This window comes from Pterocles gutturalis, unplaced genomic scaffold, assembly GCF_000699245.1.
Source record: "Pterocles gutturalis isolate BGI_N339 unplaced genomic scaffold, ASM69924v1 scaffold13709, whole genome shotgun sequence".
In the NCBI taxonomy this organism is placed as follows: Eukaryota; Metazoa; Chordata; class Aves; order Pterocliformes; family Pteroclidae; genus Pterocles; species Pterocles gutturalis.
In genome coordinates, this window is record NW_010135926.1 from 21,639 (window position 1) to 46,633 (window position 24,995).

Below are 24,995 nucleotides of genomic sequence, written 5' to 3' on the forward strand. Positions count from 1 at the left end.
TTGTTCAGCCTGGAGAAGAGAAGGCTCCAGGGTAACCTCACAGAGGCCTTCCAGTATCTGACAGGGGCCTACAGGAGAGATGGGGAGGGACCTTTTACAAGGGCACACAGTGACAGGACGAGGGGTAATGGATTTAAATTGGAAGAGGGCAGACTTAGACTAGATATTAGGAAGAAATTTTTCACTGTGAGAGTGGTGAGACACCGGAACAGGTTGCCCAGGGAAGTTGTGGATGCCCCATCCCTGGAGGTGTTCAAGGCCAGGCTGGATGAGGCTTTGAGCAGCCTGGTCTAGTGGGAGGTGTCCCTGCCCATAGCAGGGTGGTTGGAACAAGATGATCTTTTAAGGCTGGTCCCTTCTATGACTCTATGATAAAAAAAGGAAAAGAATATTTCAGATTTGACAAATTCTAGTGATTCTCTTGACTCACCATGACCTTCCTTAAGGTATAGCGTTTGGATCTAATATCATCCATCAGCATTTCATAAGGTGTGAGCTGATATTCTATTGGGAGCGGGTTGTACTGACGCTCTTGAACTTTCTTAAGTTTAACACCATTCCGTAAATCTCGCATCACTTGTACCCAAAAACGAGCCTGAAGAAAAAAGAGAGAAATTTTATTAGATACCTTACCCTTGAATACCACTTCAGATTAAACCAAAGTTGTTCATTCCCCTTTCAGGACACCACCAATGACATACAGCTGTACTATTTTAACACATAAACCAAAACCCATTATATCTATGGTTATTTTATATAAGCCCATTTTTAAACCTCATGAATGTAACAATACTTTGTTGCAACTCAGTGGGGCTGCAGTCTCACCTCAAGTGATGTTCATCTCTAAGATAATACAGAAAAAGGATTTTAAATTCTCACACTGTACAGCTATTTCATGTATACTGCAAGAATGTCAGGAAAGTTTATAAACTTATAGTTAATACTATTTGAATTAAAACAGTGATTGAATCTGAAATTTAGTTTCTCTTAGGCCCAGAATTTTCTTGCAAAAATTCCAAGCAGTTCTTCACATAGAGATTTTGGAATGGACTCCAAATCCTAAAGTCTAGCAATACCCTCTCAGTACTCAACTTCATTTTGCTCTGCCAGTAAGAGCACCACACACTTATACCTCTCTCTCACTTTTTGGACAGTGAGAATGGCTGGAGAGGAGGAAGAACGGGTGTCAGAGAGAAGATTGGGAGATTGAAATAATTACTTTTAAGAACACGATAATATGCCTCTATGAACTGCCAAGAATAGTAACTTCAAACTAAAACAATCTACTTTCTGTTAAGAGCTTCTCTGTAACATTTTTCTTTCACCATTGGAGAATCTCAGCTGGTGGCTCTGTCTACTGCCTGGATGCTCCTTTGAACAGCAGTCAGCCTGATACCTAAGTGTCTAGTCTTCTTAAACTGCAAAAGCTTCTCTACAAAAACAGTCTAAAGAAAAAATGTAATGCTTGGATATTTGTATTGTCTCATCTGTCTGTGAAGGAGAGTTGAGACTCCATTTGGTTCTAATTTGTCATGAGTTACTATTAATTCATCTTAAAAAAAACAAGCACTGATTTTAACATAAACCAAACAACTTTAGGTAAGTATTATAAGTAAATACAAACTGCTAGTAATGATGCCGAATCACTATCCAACTGTTGTCTTACCCAGTCAGCATTTTTTAAGTCATCAAGATCTGTGCTGGATTCATCACTTCCCTCGTTGTCCATTTCTTGAATCTTCTTCAGATTCTGCCAGTGAAAAGAAAATGACTCCAAAAATGAATGGTGGCATTACTCTCAAGTAAAACTGAAGCTTAATTTTTAACATCATTATTTGAATTATGTTGTTTGGGTATTCTATTGAATGTTTTATGACTTGAACAGTAATACTGTAAAAGTAACTTGAAATACTATTTGAATGTATTTGTCTTAATTGAAAAGTGGACCTTAAATGCTGGAAAAAAAATCTTTGAGTTTTGAGCATGAAAATATTTCAGATAATAGCATGCCAGAGGAAAAACTATACATGGAAATTTTATTATTCACAAAATTGGGCTATGGACAGAAAAAAAACCCCAACCACCTAGCAGGTCTGTTAAGCCAAAACACAGAAAATGTTACTGACTTTGGTAATGATTCCATTCATACCAAAATGACTGTTATTTGTTGATTCAAGACAGACCATTTTTGTAAAAGAAATTCACAGAAAGTCAGTTGTGAGGAGAAATAAACTATGAGAAATCCTTAAAAGTGAATAGCAACAGACTTGCACGTATATTGAAATTAAGTAGTCTGTATAACATGGTTATTGGTTCTGAAATCTGAGTAATAAAATCATGTAAGGAAGAGAAACAGATCTTTCAAAGGTAAAAACTGCTATTTATGAACAAAATCAGATAATCCAAATATGGAAAAGACTGTCTGCAGAGGGGCAAAAAAAAGCTTTCAGTAACAAGAATATGAAAAATGATTAGAAGTTACAGCAGACCAAAAGAGTAGGCAAGCTTGCACGCAGACAAATGCAAGTGAAAGATTTAAAAAGCTGCAGCTTTACAGAAATGATCTTATACACACAACCAACCATGTATTCAACATGCCGTATTTTGGTTTACTTCTGTATTGAAATGTTCTGGAATCAGCAGTACAAATTCTCAATACTCCATTCCACTTCTACAGATAGTTTTCCAGGAAATCTTTAACAATGTTTCATTTGATCTGTTTTCTAAGTACTCACTAATGTATTCAAAATGGGTAGTTAAATCCTCTGCTAACTACTTGGTTATTTTATGAGACTAAAGCAACAGGTCAGAGGTCTGACAGATTATTGATTTATCAAAAACTTCTTCTCACTTTTAAGCACTTGAGCTCCTCCTTTAATGGAACTGAACAATCAGTCTCAATTTAGCTTTTGAGCTTCCCAGAAAACTCAAAAAGAAGCATAATTTGTAATACTTTTTTTTTTTTTTTTTTTTTTTTTTTTTCCCCTGGAAGTAGTTCCAAAACTGCCAACACTTCAGTGTAAGAAATTGAAGCATTGGAAGACTGCTTAACCTGCACAGTTAACAGAATGCAACTAACTAGCAAACCTGGTTACAGAGCTAGCACATGTAAGTCAGACACCAAAGAGGTTTTGGGAAGAGAGCAGATGGGTTATTTATTGTCTTATTTACGTAAGTAACACGCTGTCATATCAAAGAGAAATACTACCATTGCCCTATAAAAATAAAATACATAATTTACAGGAAGACTAAAAAAAAACTCATAAATCACCTACAGTACAGAAAAAAATATATCATGGGACAATGTGGGAAGGTTTTGGCATGACTTGCAGTATCACCACAGGATACTCAATTGGGAAGGAATGTCTTTAAGGAAATTTGTGTTGGTCCTGTCGCTGCGGTCAGCAGTCAGTCTGACACTTACAGGCAACCACCCTTTTCCAAGGGGAAAAAAAACAAAACAAAACAAAACAGAAAAATTGATAGAACGAGTAATATAAAGGTCTCACTTATGTGTGTTTTGCCATCCAGGGTTTGTTTCTGTACCATACAGTTGCAGTAACCATTTCAAATACAGTATCTGTGAACTGTAAATGACTTGCTTTATTGCAAACTGCTAGCATGTATTAAAAAACTGCAAAACAGAAAATAATTCTGGTACTTTCTCCTTTGCCTCTTTGTAATCAAAAAGCTAACTTCAGTAAATGAGGTCACAACTGACAGATTTGCTCCTCCTTTCCATACCAAAAGGTACACATTAATTTTTTAAAAATTAACATGTTCCAGCTGCTTAACCTTTACTTTGACTGTTCAATGAGATTTGCAGCAATTACCCATCTCGGCAACCACTTTCCCTACCATACGGTTTACTGGGCTGGTTTATGCCCACAGGCTCACGCCTTTAGCTGACATAAATATTCCACGAAGCTAAACAGATTACAACCTGTTTTTCTTAACAGTAGAAAATATGAAGGGAAAAAAAAAAAAACAACCAAAACAACTGAACAGCTGGAAGATCTTCCAAATTAAGGAACCATCTAATTAATTTCTCTGGAACATAGCTAGAGGGGAAGCTTCTACCCAAGAAAGCACAAGTGTAAGTGATGCTGGCTACACTGGAGAGTTGCAAGAGCAAAACCTGCCAGGCAAGCCATCAAGTCTCTCAACTCTCAAAATGCAGTTTTATGGTCCAAATGAGCTGATACAAGCACAGGCTACTTCCAAAGCTGGGCTCCTACTCTTCCCCATCCTAGCCAAGTGGTCCAGCTGCTTCCCTCATCCCGGCACAGATGCTCACTTCATAAGGACAGTTCATTCCCCTCCCTGGACTCTGGCTCAGACCTCTAAATGCAGCTCACCATGAAATTAGTGGAGAACAGTAGAAAGGAAAGGAATTTCCATCATTATAGAAGTTAGAAAGCTTTGGAAGATTAGGAAGAAATAAAACCATGAAGTGCTCTATCCATGCAGCCAGTGCTTAGGAAGGCTTCTTTAACTGTTCTGCACTGGTCAGATGCTGCTTAGGAAGGAATAAATTCACTGTGACAAATGAAATTCTAGACTAAATGAAATATTGTAATTTCCCTCCAGCACCCCCAGCCAGCATCAGTGGGTTTCAGCATCTGTTTCAATCATAAATTATGGAAACTAACAGATTGAAAATACAATAGACTGTTTGTCAGAACTTAACTATGATCCAAAACCTTTGAGTAACCCCAACCGCTGTAGCCACTTTTACTTACCCTTGGGACAACGGCTTAAGAAAAGCCATTGCACTATAATAAATACATGGCCTAAATGGGTTTCAATTTCAGAAAGCAGAAACATCTTAAAAGGGTTCTTCTGAACTATCCCAGAACCTCAGACCCACACCACAGACCTGATTCACGTATTAGAGCCTGGGCATTTGTTCAGGAAATAAGGGTTGGATGTGTAGGTAGTGAGTGTTTCATCAGCTATAGCATTTTTTAAACTGTTACAGCATTGGGGCATTTTTTTTTTAAACTGCATTTTGTGACAAAAGCTAGTAATAAAAATACCAAATGTCTTCAAATGTCTTGCTGCGCTATTAAAAGCAGACAGTTGATTTGCTGCTGCTGCGTGTCCCACATTTGAGATGTGCTCTCCTGTGCTCATTGACAGATGGGAGTTTATATAAGACACTTGTCATCACAACGTCAATGACTCACTTCCACAAAATGTTCTCTAAAACGCAACGTTTTAATGAAGACGGTATTCTTGAGAATACAGATGGACTTTGTCTTTCACCAATTGCAGAACACCGTTGACTGCTGTTCCCAGTTTATATTCTTAATTAGGAATTATTTGTTTGCTGGTGCAAGTAATTCTTATGCCACTATCTGTGAAACTAATAAAATATTCTTGCACCTCCAGGCTCAGTTTAAAAATAGTGGAACCTGCACATAGGGGAAAACCTGCTTTCATATATTCAGCTATCCAATTTGGGTCTGAATTCGAAGGGCTTCACCAGCAGCATTACTCGAATTCTTTGAAAAGTGGGAATACTTCAAATGTGGGAATAGGATCAGTTAAATCACTCCCTCAAGTGAGTATCTGATAAAGTACCTGATACCCAACCTCTCAAGTGGGTATCTGATAAAGCTCTTCATATACAATGGTATATGAAGAGCTTTTTCCCTTATTAAAGCTCCTAAATTGAGGGATCAAACAAATCATTATGGGGGTGCAAGCCTGCCAACAACACAGTTGCAAAAGCAAGCAGAGTCACTTGGAAGCCTGAAAGTGTAGGCAAAAGTGAAGTTACGAGCAGAAAAATTTGTGAATCTGTTTTTTTCCTCCAGCTGTGCTTTCTGAAAATCTCAGCAGCAGGGTATTTAACAGCTTTTACAGTCACAAGACTATTAAGAGTAACTTGGCTAACAACTTTATTTCTAAAATAAGTTAGCCATTAACATCGTTTAGATACCTATTAACTACCTCTATTATCATATTTTGTACAAATAACACACCACTATAGCCATGTTAAATGGAAAGTAATACTCAACTTTTCAAACTGTTTTCCAGTTGAGCAGGAAACTAGGAAGAAAAAGGGACCATTTCATTTCTACTCATGTACTTAATAAGACTTTATATGTTTACACTTTCATACAGATTAGACTGAAAACTACCCAGGTAGACTGAAAGAATTATGTTTTTACATCAGAAAGCACAGAAATGAAAGGCGACATGATTTAAAAGAAGATTACAAAGATGACAGATTGGGAGCTTTATCTGTATTCTACCAAAAACTTAATCACGAGGCATACTCTGGATAATGAAATTACGGTTATGGACAAGTTTTTGACGAACATGGACTTTAAATGCAATCAAGAATGTTAGCAATTTTAAAAATATATGAAGTCTTAATTAGTTTGGAAGGAATCTTAATCTTTATGCTTTAGGATGTATATCAACCTCTAAAAATTTTTCAGATATGACTCAAACCCACTGCAACAGATTAAGACACATCTGCCTACTGGATACTTCTTGTATTTTATGCTGGCCAGCATCGCATAGTCCCTTTTGGCATCAGCTGTGCCAGTTGTGGAGTTTATCACTCACAGCCCACCACGAATGCTTAGCTCTGCTACAGGCTGGCACTGGCATTTACCGGTAGCACTCACAGACTCACAGAGTGTTGAAGGTTGGCAGGGGCCTCTGGGGGTCAGCTGCTCCAATCCCCCTGCTCAGGCAGGACCACCCAGAGCCAGCTGCCCAGCACCATGCCTAGGTGGCTTCTGAATATCTCCAAGGATGGAGACTCCACAGCCTCCCTGGACAACCTGTGCCAGTGCTTGGTTATCCTCACAGTAAAAAGTGTTTCCTGATCTTCAAAGGAAACCTCCTGTGTTTCAGGTTGTGCCCATTGCCTCTGGTCCTGTCACTGGGCACCACTGAAAGAGACTGACTGCGTCCTCTTTGCACCCTCCGTTCAGGTATTTGTATACATTGATGAGATCTCCCCGAGCGTTCTCTTCTCCAGGCTGAGCAGCCCCTGCTCTCCCAGCCTCTCCTCCAGCTACTTCATCACCTTCCTGGCCCTTTGTTGGACACTCTCCAGTAAGTGCATGTCTCTCCTGTACTTGGGAGCCCAGAACTAGTGCTGAGCAGAGGGGAAGGATCACCTCCCTCGACCTGCTGGCAATATTTCTCCCAGTGCAGCCCAGGACACCATAAGGCTTTTTTGCTACAAGGGCACACTGCTGGCCCACTCAGCCATTAAGGCATGTGGAGCATTAACTCCAGCAGAAGGCAAGCCTGGGCAGTAACAGGGAGGTGAAGGAGGGCTAGGGCAGATATCCCCTCAATAAAGCAGGTTCACAATGTGGACAGCAGACCAGGTGGATCCCCAGTCCAATCCAGAGCATAAATTTCTGCATTCCTATGCTTGCATAGTCTCTCCCTGTCTCTCTCAGTCACACTTGATGCCATTTCTGAGCAATGTGTGTGACCTTTTCAGATACTCCAGCAGGAGCATTGCTTTATCTCATGGACACAACTTATTTGCGCCTGCAGTTCTGTGTATGGCTAGGCGCCAACAAAGGTGATCTCAATGACTTTTGGATGATCATGAAAAAGATGAATTTTCCATTTTACATGGGGTCCATTTTTAGCAGATATTCAAACTATCTTCCCCCTCGCCACACACATATGCATTTCCTCCACCTTGCTGGCCATTTTTCTACACACACAATAAAAAAAAAGGGGGGGGACAGATCCCCTTTTTGCAGAAATTTCCTCTTGCAATTTTAAAAGCTCACTGCTCAAGATGAGAAACAAGCTGTACTCCATTTTTTGTCATCAGCTGCAAATGCTTAAACAGCAGGACACAGAGTTAGGAGGTCTTCGCCCACTGAACGACCATTTCTGGATGGCAACAGATGGTAGCCATGGTGGATCTGCAGCAAGGGCACCTTTCACAGCACCTGAGTAGCATACAGATGCTGCCAGCAAGCTGAAAAAACACCCCATTAAGCTTACTAGGGAAACTTCACCTTGTAAAAAGATGTAAAGTTAGATCAGTTAACTAATTTCAACCCTACCTTCGGAGTCGCTGCTGCTATTCCACAGAAATACATATTTTATTACTGTTATTCTATTAATTTATTTTTTTTTACTATTGCAATATTAGTGTCATACCTTTCTCAAAGCTGGCTTGAGGCCTGTCCTGTGCATCCACTCCATTAAACATTTCATTCTCTTTAAGAATGGAAGTACCATGTCCCTGTCTGCAAGTAATCTTTACTGCTGACCTTTCATACACAGGGAATCAGACTGGAAACAAAATTCACATGGCACTAAGTATGTGACAAAGCACCTAAGACATTTTATTTGACATTCATTAAGATGACCTGAACAGCTCACTCATTGCTTCATCATTTCTGATTAATGCACTCACACAAATGCATGCCAGTAAAACCCCTTCTGAAACTACTTTCAATTTGTTATATGACAGTGATGTTCACATGAGAGACTAAAGAGCACATCACTACTCAGTATATATATTTGTAACAAAACATATTACAGCCCTATAGGTCTGTCCCTCCTGTCTTCTGATCTATCCCTCATGAAATCCTGTAACTTCAAAATCCTAACAAGTTTTTATAATGCCGAATTGAAAACAGCATCACAGCCATATTTTTTCTGCCTCCTTCACAGCGTACTTCCCTTTTAAACCTGTCCTGGGCCGTAGCCCAAGATAGGTCAGATTTGGCCCACTCCTAGCAAGTGAATTTCTGAATATAAAAATTCTCCCTCTTCCACTACAGTGAAGTTGGCTGTTTAAGCTCCTATTGACCAAAACCTATGAACTTCATATACCTGGGAAACAGACACTCAGATGGTAGCCAGTGGCTCTAGAAGGAATCCAAGGAATTTCAAATTAATTTTTATTCATAGGAAAATTATTTTAAGTAATTATAGAGGATTTTTCCCCCTTTTTAGTGGTTTCAATTTCATTTTGATCTCACATCCACAACTGTGTCTAGGTCTGAGAGATTCTAAAGGAAGATCTCCAAATCAAGCTGTCAGTTTTTGAAATAAACTGTCTAAAACACCTGGCATCTTTAGTGTCACAAATACAATATTACATAGTATAACTGTGAGGTTTTTTTTTTAAATTGGTGCTGATGTATATAACTTGGGTTTTTTTCCCCCAGCTATCTGCCAATGAAATCACCAAAAATTCTTGACAACAAAATGTCCTTAATGATGTATTAAGTGCCTCTCTCCTTTATACCTAATACTCATATGACAATAACAAAAGGAAAAGAAAAGGGAATTTGTTGAGTTGAATTGTATTTAACCATATTCCTCACGAATTAAATTCTTCTATATATTTGCAAGAGAGAAGAATATATAAACAATACCACAGCTTTTACTGGCACAAACCTACTGTGATCATATGATTCCTGCTTGCCTCAAGTATAAACTGCAGAGGTCATTTGAAAATGGTGTAACAAGATTTACAGGATTCCACCTCCTATTTTCTTCTTTCCTATTTTTTCTTTGTACACAACATTATTTAAAAAATTAAATACATTTCAAAACTACAGTCAGAAAAAAGCTATAAGCAAGGATCAAGTGCATCATGAAACCAAAATATTCAGATTCTAGAAGCTGCTTGTAATATAATTTTCTTGGTCACTTCTTGTATGCCTACTGGGGGACTGATCCACAGTAAAACAAAATAAAAAGATCAAAATTCTAGCCTTGGTTAGGTGCAACAATGAAAGTCTTACTGGTTTCAGTAGGGCCAAAATTCCATCTACAAGGTTTACTTCCTTTGACCTAAATGTGCTTTGAATCAATCCCTAATAGCCTTTGAGAGGCAAATGGTTTCTTTCATTGGGGATTAACTCATAGTATGCTCTATTGTGTGATCAAATGTTGTAGGGTTTTAATGTCCAATTACAAGGTGATTAAATAATTTGCAAATTCAAAACATCCCTCTACTTTTTTAATGAATTTTTGAAAGAATATTGTTAAGACTTAATTTTAAATGGTTATAAATCACAATATTTTACTTTGACAACAGAGATGCCTTATTACTGCTTACTGTGGCCAAAATTCTCAAGAACTACTGGAAACATAATTCCTTTCTGAGCAGAAAGAAGAACTCCAACTCATCTTTGAGCCTCACCATGGACTTTGCAATAGCTGTTAGTTGAAGGGTTTCTAGCACAGGTCCGTCAATTAGTATATCCAGTGGTCAGAACACTAAGGAGCCATCAAAAGCCAAGATGTGAAACTAATGACATCAAGGTCAGGAGACAGATTTAGCACAGAGACGCTGTATCCTGTCTGCTCTCTGTATCAGGGAGGTTGGATGCAAATGAACAGTAACACAGGCACCTCAGAAACAAGTGGCTCTATAGCCATGCTGACACTGTCAAAATTATCTTTGTATGATACTGCTTCAGTTTAAAAATTGCTTTCAGTTTGAGTAGGACTGGAGAAAAAGTGATGTTGAAACTTGATCCTGTGAAACAGGAAAACATCTCTGAAGGGTTCTCCCCCTTGGACAGATGCATCTCAACCAGGAAGGAAAGACAGCATCAGTCTCTTATGCCTCTGACTGGTTTGTGTCTTCCACCACTAGTGTGAGGATAAAAGCTCTCTTGTGCTGCTCTCAGGCTCATCTGACCCTTTAATGAGCTGATTCAGCTTATTAACCTGACAAGGAATGACTCCTTTTTTTTTTTTGTTTGTTTGGTATTTGCTGTGTTTGTTTCCTAGAACCAGGCGAAGGAAAACAGTGGGAGCATGTGTGCGTGGGTGGAACAGCTCTGCCTCTTTCAGCAGCAAAAATTTTAGATCAGCCTGTAAAATCTTATCCTGCTTTTCAAAGGTACTGTAGATCTTGACTTACAAAAGAAAAGAAAATCCTTCAGGGATTTATTAAAAATAAAAATTATGAAAGCGTCATTACTTGACAAAGTGGCTTCAGTGAAGAAAGCAGCTTTAAGAAGCATGTTTCCTTTCTTCCCCTTTCCCTCACTCACTGGTTTTCCAATATAACCAATGCTCACACTGTGTTAACACAATTGTTTATGGAGCCATTCTGCAGGCCAGATCACTGGAACCACCTTAATTGAAAATCATCTGTCCATCTTCAAAGTCATTCTTCCGCCAAACCATTCAATTGCAATGGTTCCTAGGGTGGCCTTTCAGTCAATAGTAACAGCCAAGCAGACAACGAACAAAAGCATTGTGACCTACAAGTAGAAATATTTCTACGTTGGCTCTGCTGTGAAGCCCGTGTAATAGACAACCAACCATGCACCAAAGGTAAGGGGAGCTGCTGACTGGAGACAAAAGATGAGCAAGAACAATCTCAGATGATTCTCAGCCAAAGACAAAGCATGATAAGGAGCTGAGAAATGACAGGCAAAGCTCCAACACCTCACAGCATCTCTGAAACACCAACTAAGTTTTTAGACTCAAATACATTGCATACATGCATGCAGGAATGGACACATGCATGCAAGGTGTAACCTTCCAAGAAAAACTTCTGGTTTATTCCTAAATGGACTAGTCACAATCAATAACAATTTCTATAAGACAGCTGTAAATGGCTACAGGCCAAAAGAAAAAAAATCCCTCAGCTGTAGGACTGAACACTACAGGTAATTTCCTCAAGCATCTGACATCCAATACTGGCTTGGTATAGAAGTGATTCTGTAAGCCTAATTCACACAGTAATGAGCTCAAAAACAGAAAACTTTCTCAGACTGCTTACCTCTTTTGCACTTTTAATTTTGGCCAAGAAAGTGTACAGTTCCATTGTTTCAGCAAACAGAGCCCGACATACTGCTTGATAGTGGTTTGGCGCCTCTGATCGAGTTGGCAGGTGGGCAGCACACAGCTAGAAAGAAAAATAAATAGCAATATCAAAACAATGCCCCATTGCTTTCATTAATGCTACAGAGGACGAGATAACACGAAAGGGAATGCAATGGAATGTTTAGGGCACAAAAATCCATGAGACATTTAAGCTTAGGCGGAAATTGGGGTGTATTTTCTAAACCTTCTGCTACCATTCATTTTATGAGAAGAGTTCTATAAGGATGGTAAGGGGACTGGTTGGCCACGTCTTGGAAAACTCTGAAAGCCAAGACATTGTCTTTTCATTAAAAAAAAAAAAAAAAAAGGACAAAGATAAAGACAGAGACAACATAATTGTGAAGGGAGAAAAAAAGCAATCTTACAGTATCAGATTTTGCGAAAATGTACTTAATTCAAACCAGCTTTAACACTAAGTCTTGTTCAGCTTCCTATGAATGTGGAAGAGAACTGTACCCCTGCCAATTTATGAAAGGACAGGAGGTGAAGCAAGGAAAAAAATGAAGTGTAATCATCAAGGTGAAACTCTAATTTAATTTATTTCAAGCAGTACAAAGATTTTAAAAAACAGCACGAGCCATGGAAATGCAGGCTTATTGCATCACCTCAGACATTCACGAATATTTCCAGACACAGGCACAGCTGATGCAAAGAAACACCAGTAGATGTTTTCATATATGCTAACCCTGCAAAACTCTGAAAGCCTACTCAAATCACTAATAATCATTCACAGCTACAGTTAATCAGTAAGTCAGTCCAGTATTGCTTTTAAACATGCAGTTCCCATTTCCGACAAGAGATGTTTCACTGAAACCAGCCTTTGTATTTCAAACAGTGAACCTGAAAGGTATGAGCAACATCCAGTTTCTACTATTGTAGAATAGCCCAGCATTGACTATTGACAACAATAGTTGTCATATCTTTTTCTTACGCTTCCTCTTGGTCAAATCCATCATCTGTAAATATTCATCATGGAAGTCTTGGCTGGAAACAGACAGAACAAAATAACATCTACAATTTGCTCCCCAAACAGTTTTAAATAAAATAAACCTCAAAGCTGAAACTAGAGCACCCATATCATATATCATACTGGTGTATATATTAAAATAAAATCTTAATGAAGGCCTTAAAATTTGTCTTGTTACTGTGGCTTTATAGTAATTTATTAGATATATAGCTGTATTTATAGCTATAGAGCTAAAACTAAGAACAAGCCAAAACCTGAGGCAGTAGTGGTTACATTCAGATGTCCAGAACAAAAGCTTGAGACAAAAGCCTCTTCAGGAGAAGAGCCCTTAATTAGCCTAGTGGCATATTTGTCTAAATCTCTCCTGTTATTACAGTGAACACTCTGGTTACAAGGGGCACAATGCATGCAAAGCTTGGGCTGCTTTTTCATATTGCTGTCAATTTGATGTAAATCCATGCTGCAACTAAAAGGTGTGGTCTTGTGGCCTCCAGCTGTACATGTCCACTGACACCCCCCCTTATGCTGGCACCAGGGTTTGTGCCCTAACTCACAGAGGATGACTCACCCAGGAAAAAAAATCAACATGGTAAAGGAAGTGAGGCGGTGAAGGAAGGGAGGCAGAAGACAATTATTCTTTGTGGCATGGACACAGGCGTAGTAGCGCAGGTAAAAACGAGCAAGGGGAATATTCTGCCAGAGTGGGGAAAGGGAAGAAGGGCTGAACAACTTCTTTTGGTTGCAGTCAGCTTTAGAGTGGCTCAGTCTCACTGACAAGTTGCTTTCTAAGGCCATAGCCACCCCTTGTTATCTTTTATTTCTTCCAATTAGTTTAACAATACAGAGTTCAGTGGTCAGACTTGGTGAACTTCTTTGATAAATTTTCACAAGAGAAATTTGGACTCCTGCAATATCCTATTCTGATTATTGTACCCATACATATATCTCCTTTTAGTCATAAAAAAGAATATATAATAAGGTTCACATATGTGTGTGTGTATTTGTGTGTATATTTTCCTTCCTTCCTATATATAGGGAACACAAGGCAGACATGTTCACAAAACTGCCCTTGATTCCTCCCTTTCAAATTTTATACTGCTATATGATGATGATCAAAATTTTCTTATACTCTTCAAATTTATTTCTGGATAATCACAGGGACATAGCTGACAGAAACCTTCCTTGTGCTTCTCCCCCCTCCCCCCATTTTTTTCTTCCTTTTTGTCGTTCTCACCCACCCCCCCGCCTTTTTTTTTTTTTTTTTTTTTGGTCTTGTTTTTCTTTTCTTTGTTTCCTTTTTAACAATTATATTATCTCCTTTGCAGGTAAAGGGAGAAAAACTAAAACAGATGTACCTCTAATGTGTGCTACAGGGACAACACATACAACAAAGACAGAAGCTATTAAACATTGCCCTTAATGAAAATATTCAGAACATTTAAAAGACCAAATTCTGAGTATGGTTAATTTGTGTTCCTTTCTCTCAATAACTAATCATGGCCTTACCTGCCTTACTATGTTTTCATTAAGCTATTTCTTCTTATTAATTATAGCACAGACAAAAAGCATTTCATTCTAAAAGACACCACTGAGAGGAATAACAATAACTGTTAGAATAACATCATCAGTAATTTCAAGAAGGTCATCAAGCAGTACAAGTCTCCGTAGCTGAGAGTAAAATTTTATTATTATACAGATTGCACACAAGTTTTTAAGAATGTTTTTTTGTCTTTATTTAAATGCATGTTCATTAGGAACAATTTGCATCAAATATTGAGAAAGTTAATGAAATGCAGCAGTGGCAAGTTCAAGCAGGGGATGGATATAATCTCAATTTTATTATTGAACACAGTAAAGCAAAAAAAATTAAATGCCTGCTGCTAATCTTAGTTACAAAAGCAACCACATAAAAAGTTCACTATTTGGTTTGTAAACATTAAGCTGCGGATACTAAAAAAGGCCAGCAGCTCCTACCAACTTTCATGTTCTGAAAAAATCCATCTCTGAATGATCTTATATTATGTGAAGATGCATCACATACAAAAAAACCCTGTGGTAACATTAAGTCAAGTGATTTAGCATAAATTTTTGGCTTGGGGAAGGTAACCCTGAAGAAAAAGGAGAATGCCAATAGGAAAGACTGCTTTTTTCCCCCTTCATTGGAATATATTGTACTTGCATGTTGTGCAGAACATGTTGTTGACAAGCTATAACTTCTACATGAAAAAATACTGCAAAATCTAGGCAGGCAAGGCAAAGTACGAAATGTAACTTCTAGCCTGAGTTCAGGATATTTATCCACTTAAAAACAAATTAAATCATATCTTTAATTTTATGATAGTAGTGTTTGAAAAACGATGTTACCATAACACACCACAAAAATCAGTCAATGTTTTAACAATTGAGATACGAAAGGACAGCCACCTAATGAACTCCTCCTCCTCTTACCCTGTCACAGTGATCATGGTGCAAGAAGGATTAAAACCAGGTCTGCAGTCTTTTACAGCCATTCAGAGTTCATCGAGGAAAGGAAGCCTCTGTATGCTGCTTATTCTGACACTTACCTTTTCATCCCTCATGATACAACTTAAAACTATCCTAAGGGGAATGAATGTGAACAGTGCCCAGAGCTTAATACAAAGGCTGTTTGTTCTGTTTCCAAGAAGTCTCAAAAACTATGGTTGAAAACAAATTACGTGGTCTTTGCAAATTGGTGAAATATCAAAAATATTATCTACTACTGAAACATTAACTAGCTCGGTCTGTATTTTCATTTGCAATCATTGTGAAGAGCTGGGATTTTTTTCCCCCCCTATCTGAGCCTATCCAAAACCCAGCTTGACCCAAAGCATTCAATCTTTGCTTAGATCACTAAGAAGATTAGAGACTGTTTCCATCCACATTCAGGGTTCACAGAAAAAAAAAAGGCATTATGTAAATACCACAGCCTTGCCAGCTCCTCTATCCAAATTCATCCTCAATTGACTAGGAAACAGTGCACCAAGCCAAAGCAGTGTTAACAGAAATCACAACTTAACCATCCTAAGAGATCAAACAGCATTTCTTGCATTTGTTTGAATATATTCCATCAAAGGCTCCATAAAATTACAAAAACTACAAGTGACTCATCCACTAAAATTCAGGTAGGTTTTGCAAAACCTTTTTGTCTAGATACATACTGGAAGCCTCACCAAAACACCTGGCCTGCTGGAATTTAGATTTCAAAAGTGTTTCCACTTGCAATCATCTTGGACAGAGGGCCTGTATGAATGCACCACAAAGAAGAAAAGGATTTTTTTTTTCCCATGGGACACAAAGACAAGCTATTGATATTATGCAAAACATACTACCAGCCTGCAAGTGCCAGGCTTGTTAAGTGTTTTGAAAGCCTTGGAACATTAACACAGACTTTCTTAGAAAGCAATGGGACTTAGGCACAGTGCAAGTTTTGAGGCTGCTTTCATGATACCTGGAGCCAGCTCACCTGCTCCCTACCAGTTCACAGCTGCTCACTCAGACTTTCTGGGCAGAGATCTGCCCCTGGCTCTGCTGTTTGCAGCCGCAGTGGGCCAAGGACTAGTTGATCCCTCTGATAAAGGACTTTAGGGGAATACTAGTGAGGCAAGACTGCAATGAGACAAAAGGGATGCAAGCAGAGCTAGCGATTAATCCACAAAATAAATTCACAGAAAGTATTCACAGAAAGTTACTCTTCCCAGAGAGCTACCTGCAGAAGCTTTGTAACTTTTTAAATTGATATTTTAAATTATCATTTGCAAGTGCTGTGAAATTGCCAATTGCTTGACATGTGAGCTCCTAATTAATTTTGCACACCTCAAGGAAAATGTAGGTTTTGTGGAAAATAAGGCAAATTGCTAGCTTGCTGGTGTCAAGCACATGTGTACCTCGTTATTTAAGTGTTCCCCATCAATCTGGTAAGGCTTTTCCCTCACACTGGTATTTGTTAGTTTGATCATGTTTTTCATTGCTTTGAGGTATACAAGAAAAAAACTATGTAGTTCTTTACTTACACAAGTTCAGAATTTAATGGTTTAAGTGATTGTCCCCATAAAATGGCTTCAACGAATACCATCTTTCTTTACTGATTTTCCTAATATGAAAACCCAAATTCAGCAGCAAACCTATTGCATTTAGCAATAATGGGTACAATTTGATGAAATAGTGGCCTTGGTTGGTTCCCTCTTTCAGGGTTGTAAAAAGAAGAAAAAAACATAGCGGCCAAAATTAAAGCCAAAATTGCAAATGGGAATTAGATGGTGCAAGGATTGAAAGCAGTGCTTTTCCTAAGATCTTGATCCTTCAAGAAATGTCCAGTTGTCTGTATCATACAATCTTCATTAACTACCCTCTGCTTTGCAAACTCTGAGGATTAAATGCCTTGAGCAAATTATTTATAGATATGCTTAAATGTCAAACAGGAATGGACTAACAAATGTTTGCAAATGCTCTCCTCAGTCAAAATTTAAGTCTGTGTGGAAGCAAAATTGAAAGACTAATGTGGGTAGACTGTGTTTGGGGAATGCTGTAGTGCCACTTCATATGCTGTAGTTCTTTTTAGAACTACAAAGCAAAACTTGAACAATTCCATAATGCTCAGGATGAAACTGGTGCACACTAAAGGACCCTCCTCCACTATTTTCTTCTAAACAGAATATCTGCTCTGACACCATTTCCTCCAGTTATTGATTGCCTTGAAGTACTGAGCACTGTGATTAGTTTTCTTAAAATCTTATATTTCATATCTATCTGAAGAGTCTTAACAACTTTTCAATGCTATTAGACTGAATTTAAGCAGTGATGAGAATCTTTCAACAGACAGCAACTTTAAGCGTAATACCTCACTGAACAGAAACAATTAAAGGTGAATACAATTTGTATTCTGTTACATTTATATAATACTATCTTTAGGGAAACAAGTCGTACAGTATTTAACACAATTAGCAACATTTTTGAAAGGATTCAAAACTTCTATGGGTGTTAAGAAGTAGAAAACAAACTACAATATACGTTACTAACTACATTTCTATTTTTAAACCGGATCCTGATTTTTCACGCTCAGTGAACCCCATTCTTACTCTTTATTACCTTTCCAAGTACAGAATGGAGACCCTGACTATCAAAATATACTTCAAAGAAAGGTCAACCTATGTTTTTGTGAAATGATGATATATCCACTGGACATTTTGACATTAATTTTTCAATGACTGACTAATTTTATGTGCTAGTGCAGGTTTCTTGACAAAATTGCATTCATGTAAATTCTTATTTCTTCTTGAAAGCTATTTAGCTATTTTTACTCCTCAAATACACTCCCCCACATAGAGCTGTTTCTGGAATATGTGTTAGGTGTATTGTTACACTGTCTTTACGCAGTGGTCTTGACAACATCCTGCTTCCCAATGAGGCTTGTTTCAAAAGAGCCAATTAAGTGAAAACCAACTCTGCATTCTCTGTTAGTTTCAGAGAAACTGTGCTCCGTTGTTTCTTAGCAGAATAAAAGAGGAATTAATAATATAAATATGCAGTAATCTGAATTTTCTAGCTCTTGTTCTTTGACTATTCAGTGGGACATCAATGGGATTATTCACGAGCCAGGGCGAAATCCTACAATTTATATTTTCCCATTCTTTTACATGAAACGTCAACCCCTGCATTCTATAGCAAAACCACTCCTTAGCCTGTCAGTAGCAACCATTTTTTAAAGCTCTCTGCTTCAAAACAAGGCAACAGCTCTGTGTAAATTCAGCAGCTCTCATCTGTACTGCTCACACATCTGCATTTCATGCAGGAGCAGCAGCATGAAGGATGGGATGGAGGCATCTGGGTAAGAAAACAAGCTTCAGAAGCAGAATAGAGGCCTAGATTGGGAAATACAATAAAACTGGATCATTAAAGGAGAAGGGGAATGGCTGTACATATTCACAGGGCTACCTGTACAGTTGTTTAGCTAACGGCCCATTAAGCTGTGGAACCACCCCTTACATTGTTAAATAACTCAGACCCAAACAACTGACAGTAAAGAGCTGCACCGTTGTAAGCGTAATTTCGTAGGGTTCTCTGCCATGCTTCTCGGGCCCTCCTAAGGGCTGGAGGGTACTTTCTTGCTGGAAGTACTACTTTTGTTCAGCAGAAAAGAGAGGAGCATTGGTTTTGTCCCAGGATGCTTGGCATATGCCGCAGAGAAGGAGGGCAGGACAAATGCCCTTCTCCTTTCGTCTCGTCTCCCCAAGTCTCCATACAAGCATATAAAGCAGCCATTACACTCAGGGTACTGCTTGAAAAAAAAACAGAGCAACTCTAGAAAACCAGTAGAAAATAGTGACATTTTCAAACAACATAAAGGTGAACACGAATTTTATCAAAAGGCAACAGAAAATGTTGGGGAACGATTCTCAAATCAGAAACCAAATCTCACTGAGACACAGAAAAGGCAAAATAATGCAGAAAAGAGGCTGTTTCTGTACCAATTTTCCAATAATGCCTATCAGTCTCATTACTAAAGAGTTTAGATGCTTCAATACTTACTAAATGAGAGACAATATAGTAATGTAAGGCAGTTTTATTCATGAGCCACTTAAAATCCAATTAAAATATATCAACTAAAATAAAAACATGCACTTTCCTTGGCAGCAATTTAGAGTACACATACAGAGCTTTAAAATGTATGTGTGTGGGAAGCTTGTTTGTTTTTATGTAAAGCACTGAAACTTCTCTCAGTAGGCATAATAATAATTTCCTTTCATGTTTTGTCCTGAAGCATGACTTTTTATTCCTATCCAAAAAACCAGATTTCCAGCTGCATAGCCAAACAAACTGTATTACTAAATATAACAAGCTTTTAACTTCACTCCCAGTGAAGAAATCCAGCAACTTGTAACCAGTCTCATTTTGCTTTCATCAGATCTCAGCATATAGAAACCTATTCTATTCCTTCATGCATACCGTACTGCTTATTTGTAGTACCTTTGTCAGGGAAATGAGGTCTTGAAACTCTGAATGAAAACGGCCTACAGAAAAACTCTTATTCTTCTTCTAGGCACATATGCTTAACATTTTTTTCTTAAAATTTACAGCCATTGAATCTACATTGCAATTGTCTTATAAAGCATATCAGTTACATAAATATTAATATTTAAAAATATGTGCTGCTCTAAGACAGGTACAAACAAAATTACTTAACCCATAATTTATTTATTAATTGATTAAAAAGAAAATACTGTAATTCCGATTAAAATATATATCCCTGCTTATGGCAGCAACAGGAGTAAAGCCACCACTCTGTCAAGCATTCAAGGCCATTTCATATATCCCAAACCGCACTGAGTGTACACTGTAGGGACTGTAGTCGTGCTGTAGGGGCTCCATCACCGTAGTTGCCTCGCAGTCCATGCTCCATGTATGCTCCCACCCTTGTGACACTAGGAATTGCCAAATCTATTTTGCCAATGGAGATCTGAGGGCGATCCAAAGCCCAGTGAGCTGGTCAGGAATCTTTCGTGATAAAGAAAATTTTAAAAATCTGGATCAAAGCCACAGCTGACCAAATCATGTAGGATGCTACAGCATATTTTTCCATCATGTCACTGCTTTGTTGGTCCATTTGCACTCCTATTTGCTACAAAGATTTCAGTCTCCATATGAAAATTCAGAATGGACAACTGTAGTGAATTATTATACATCTTATAGTAACTGGTGGTTTGCCTGAAATCTTAGGTCCTGAACTTGTAAGAATATGTATGAAATGTAATCTTCATTATTTCTAATTAGGAGATTGTGAAGATACCAGCACAATCTAAAAGCTGTCATCTTGCTCCAATATTAAAATATAGTAGTTTTATTTTAACATCATGACTCTTTGGAGAGGATAAGAATGAGTCCTTGCTTCTAAAAAGGATGAACAACACAGACCTCAACACAAGATGAGAGCCGAAAGACACAGAGGAAGAGATCCGCTCTTGGTAGTAAACTAAACTCAGAAATATTTCTTCTTCTTCCCTAGGGTTTGTCTCTTCTTTCTAACACTTAGCTTGCTTATTTCAAAATATGCCACTTGTAGGCCAAGCCATGCACTGTGGCCGTTCTCCAATTCAAAAAACAAGCAAAGTTTGTCTTATTTTCAAAAATAGCTACTTGCACTTTCAAATGCTGAGCATTCTTTTCGAAATTGAATTCCTTTCCACACTCCAAAAAAAAAAAACACCCCCCCCCAAAAAAAATTGGAAAAGAAATACACAGTTTAAAGTATTTGAAGAGTCTTCCCAGCTCTTATTACCTTGCTTTTAATTAACATTAAATTATTTTGCACTTAAAGTTATTTCAACCACATCAGATTAAGTCCTACCATTCTTATCAAAGAAGGAGCTTGTAGAAACAAGCATGTTCTGCAGTAAAAGGGATGTACAGAGAGTAGTTAAGGGAAAAAAACAAACAACAAAACCCAACAATAAAAAAAAACACACACCACAACCTGGCTACCAGCTGCCCCTTCATCAAAAACCTTATTATCTGAAGAGAAAAAGAGAAAATGGAAGGAGGCAAATCACCTTCCTAGTTCTCCAGTCCATTGGTGCATGAGTGCTTTGTTTTCAAACACAGCTCTTAAAATAATTAAACTATTTTGTGCCAAGTATTCTAAAGACCTGCACCACAGATAATTATTTACCTGTTCTCAGTTACATATCATGAAAGATTTATCTCTGCAAGTCAGGCAGGAATTCCCAGCTCAGTTCTTCAACTTCAAAGTTACCTTTAAAACTCCTGGCACTTGCCAAGGCATCTAGTACATGTCTGTTGAAATAGATGCTTTTTCATGATACGTTTACCAATGCCTTCCAAAGCAGAAGTATAAAAGGAATTAAATCTCTGGAAGGTAATTAATACTGTAGCGACCTCAGTCCCTAGAGAGTAAGGTTATCAAAGGGGTGACCGTGGTAGAGCACTCTCCTGCCTGTAGTCAAAGACCAATTGTTACTCTTGGGTAATTCTTTTCTGTACTGACATTTTTCATTATAAAGCCACTTTTGAGAGCTGAAAATCAGGCCAGCTATTTTTAAAATAAACAAGACTTAAGAGCAAAGTACAAGCAACCAGAAATGCAAATATATAGATCTATTTCAAACACTGCTACCTTCAGCAAGATGAAAGCCAGTTTAACATCAACTTCATATAGAAGGACTCGATAGCAATGGAAAAGGGACAAATCTAAGACACTGGCAGTGCCTCAACTGGAGTTTGTTGACAGCTCTGAACTGAATCTAGGATGTACCATCACATCTACAAGCAGTCTGGTGTAAAACTGATGAGTGTTAAAGCTTACAGCTTGTTCTGCCAACAGATAGCTCAAAACATCACTGTCCCGTCAAAAAGCCCCAAACTAAGTGTTTCTAGAGGACTTTTTGCCTCATCGTTAAGTATACATCAGGGTTCCAGGAGAAAGACAACTCGAAGTGGAAGCTGGTGGAGTCGGGGAAGAAGAGGAGAGCTCCCTTCCCTCAAAATCTGTGTGACACCAGCAGGGAGCTGCCAAGAAACCACTCTGCTTGTAGTGTCTTCATTAAAAGGCCTAGACAACTGCCAAATTATCCTCACAGAGAGGTTATCTTTATCTGTCAGAGCAGTGAAGAAAATTATTCATCATTTTATTGCGGTAGGCATGTAAGACAACAGAGGTTAGTGGGGGGGTGGCCTAGTTATCTCACCAGTTATCTCACCTCAGCAGTTCACTGCCAGGACACCCAGGCAGAAGTAACACCTGCTGGGAGATTACAAACCTCTTGAGTTTCATCTTTACAGCAGAAAGTGTCCTGGATGTGACAGAGACACGTATCCAGTTTTACCTGCTCGCTTGACCCCAGCACCAGGCCAAAGGCAGACGGGTGCCGTGCATCCCTCAGCCACCGGGAAAGCACCTGGAAGAAGCAGACACGTCCCCTCTCCCCACCCCCTTCTTAAGCTTCTCGTGACAAAAAGTGAGCCCAGGTAGGAAGGAAAAAACAACCTGCAGTGTTCAGTGGTACACTTTTTGCAACACTTTTGCAGTTTAGTTTTTTTAAATGTTTCCTGTAAGGACAGATTTTCAGGACTTCTGCTGAAGGTGACGCCACGAGGCCAAGTGCCGCTGGCAGCCAGACTCTTCACTGGAAAATCCTCTGCAAAGTGCCTTGGCTCCGAATGCAGTAAGCATCATTTCCAGGACAAGAAATTGCAATAAATGCCCCTCCTTTGCTCACTAACACATTCAAACGCGAAAAGGACTGACATCACCCTTTTAAGACAAGCACCGTGGTTACTTTCAAAGTAAAGCAGGCCATGTGTTGACCTCCAATTACACTGCCCAGAATGAGAAATCAGGACAACTGCTTAAGACACCAAATTACATCACTTTAATTAATGAAACCTGTCTATCAACATAATTCACTTAAACACTTGTCACGTTCCAAGCTTCTTTAAAATCACATTAAAGGGATTTACACAAACTGTCACCAGCTTTCTTGCTCAAGCTAAGGTACATGACCCCCTTCACTTTCTGTAAAGGTTTATAAGAAATTTAATGCAAACACAAGGTCAAAATTACCTTACTGAATATTTTTATTTTCAAATGTGTGTGTTGCCTGGAAAACATATTTTCTGTTTTTTTTTAACCTCTGAGCCATTAAAAATATTTCTACTGTGACACAATTCCTCTGTCCAGACATGAAAAGACTTAATAAATCATGCTGACTAATACTATCTTGAACTTCAATTCTTTATTTGTTTGTTAATATTACATGCTACCACAGAAGTCAAAGTTTTTTAAAAAAACAAACCCTATAGCTCATTTTCTTCCCCCAATGCTGTCGTGTTTTCAAACATCACCTTACAATCTTTCAATTTTAAAAAGTGGATTGAGGACAGTGATATTTTACATCTATATGTGCAAGAGTATCTGACTGTATAAAATACATATATGGGGGCTTGTTACACACAGTATGATATAGTGGACTGATCAACATCAATTGATTAGAAGAGATCAACCCATAACGAGATTTGGCTTCGTGAGAATTTGCTCATCTAAAGCAAGTGTTGGTCTTAGTCCTCACATAAACAAATCCTGGCATGCAGAAAAGGAAAAACAAATACAATTGCTCATTATGACCTTCTTGTCCCAACTCCAAGCTTGCTTTGTCCTAAGAGAAAGCCAGGCAAAAAACCACAGAACTCTCTTTTGGCTTAAATCACCCAAAGTATCTTGTTCTTCCTTGCCATCATGAACTCAGTAACAATAAAACAAATGCCTGTTTTTCCCGTGTTTAAAATCAAGTTTCTAGCCTCTTTCTCTGAGATACAAATACATAAATAGCAATAAAACAAAAGGGTTTGTTCTCTTCTAGGGCAAAAGCAAAAAAACTCCTCTGTTCTCCATCCAACCAGGCTTCCAAAAAAAGTCTTCCTAGTGCCTTCTTTACAGACCTTACACAAAGCAAACTCAGAGCAGCATGTGAAGCATTGCCCCCACGTGCAGCTGGTCTCCCTTAGCACAATCCCTTAGCTCCCTGCCCTTGCCAATCCCTCAGTTAAATCTTCTTTATATGATTTAGTTTGGGTCTCCAAACAACAAGTAGCCATGGTTGCTACTCAGCTCTGCCAGTTCACTTCACCTCCCCACACAAAACCCCTGAATTCCCATGCCTGCTGCCTTCTTACAGCATCCAGGTTAACCTACAACAAATCCTCTGCCCAACTAAGTAGATTCAAGGAGTCTATCTCTTGGGACCATTTTGTTCAGTTGCACAAGTTAGTATGAATTATTAGGAAGGCTGCTAGAATAAAATGTTCAAATAATTCTCCACAACCACGTACAAGACTCATCTGCACTGATGGATGAGTTCTGGGGTAGCATAGCCCAAGCCATGCAGTAAGGCAAAGCTAAAGCTACCTCAGAAATGCCCTGAAGCCATCACCCAGAAGAATATTGCTTTCCCCACTGTGTTATTTCATTAAAAGTATTTACAAATCAATAATTTAAAATACACGCAGGGCCATGCATCCTGGGGACAATAGTCTTTTGAAAGCTACCCCTTAAGACTGCTTCAATTACAACACTAATTTAAGGATGTTCCAATTACATGTTTAAACAAAAACCTACTGTAAAAATCCTTTTACT

General features: G+C 38.4%; 1 protein-coding gene across 1 annotated transcript in view; it reads right to left on the minus strand.

Moving 5' to 3' along the window:
- LOC104468088 (protein spire homolog 1-like) overlaps positions 1-24,995 on the minus strand; it is a gene marked incomplete at both ends in the record, with an annotated part of 55,372 nt that overhangs the window by 19,660 nt on the left and 10,717 nt on the right. The window contains 3 exons of the mRNA XM_010082100.1: positions 431-595; positions 1,667-1,750; positions 11,762-11,887. Of these exons, the coding sequence (XP_010080402.1) occupies positions 431-595; positions 1,667-1,750; positions 11,762-11,887 (375 nt within the window). The remainder of the gene's footprint in view (positions 1-430; positions 596-1,666; positions 1,751-11,761; positions 11,888-24,995) is intronic.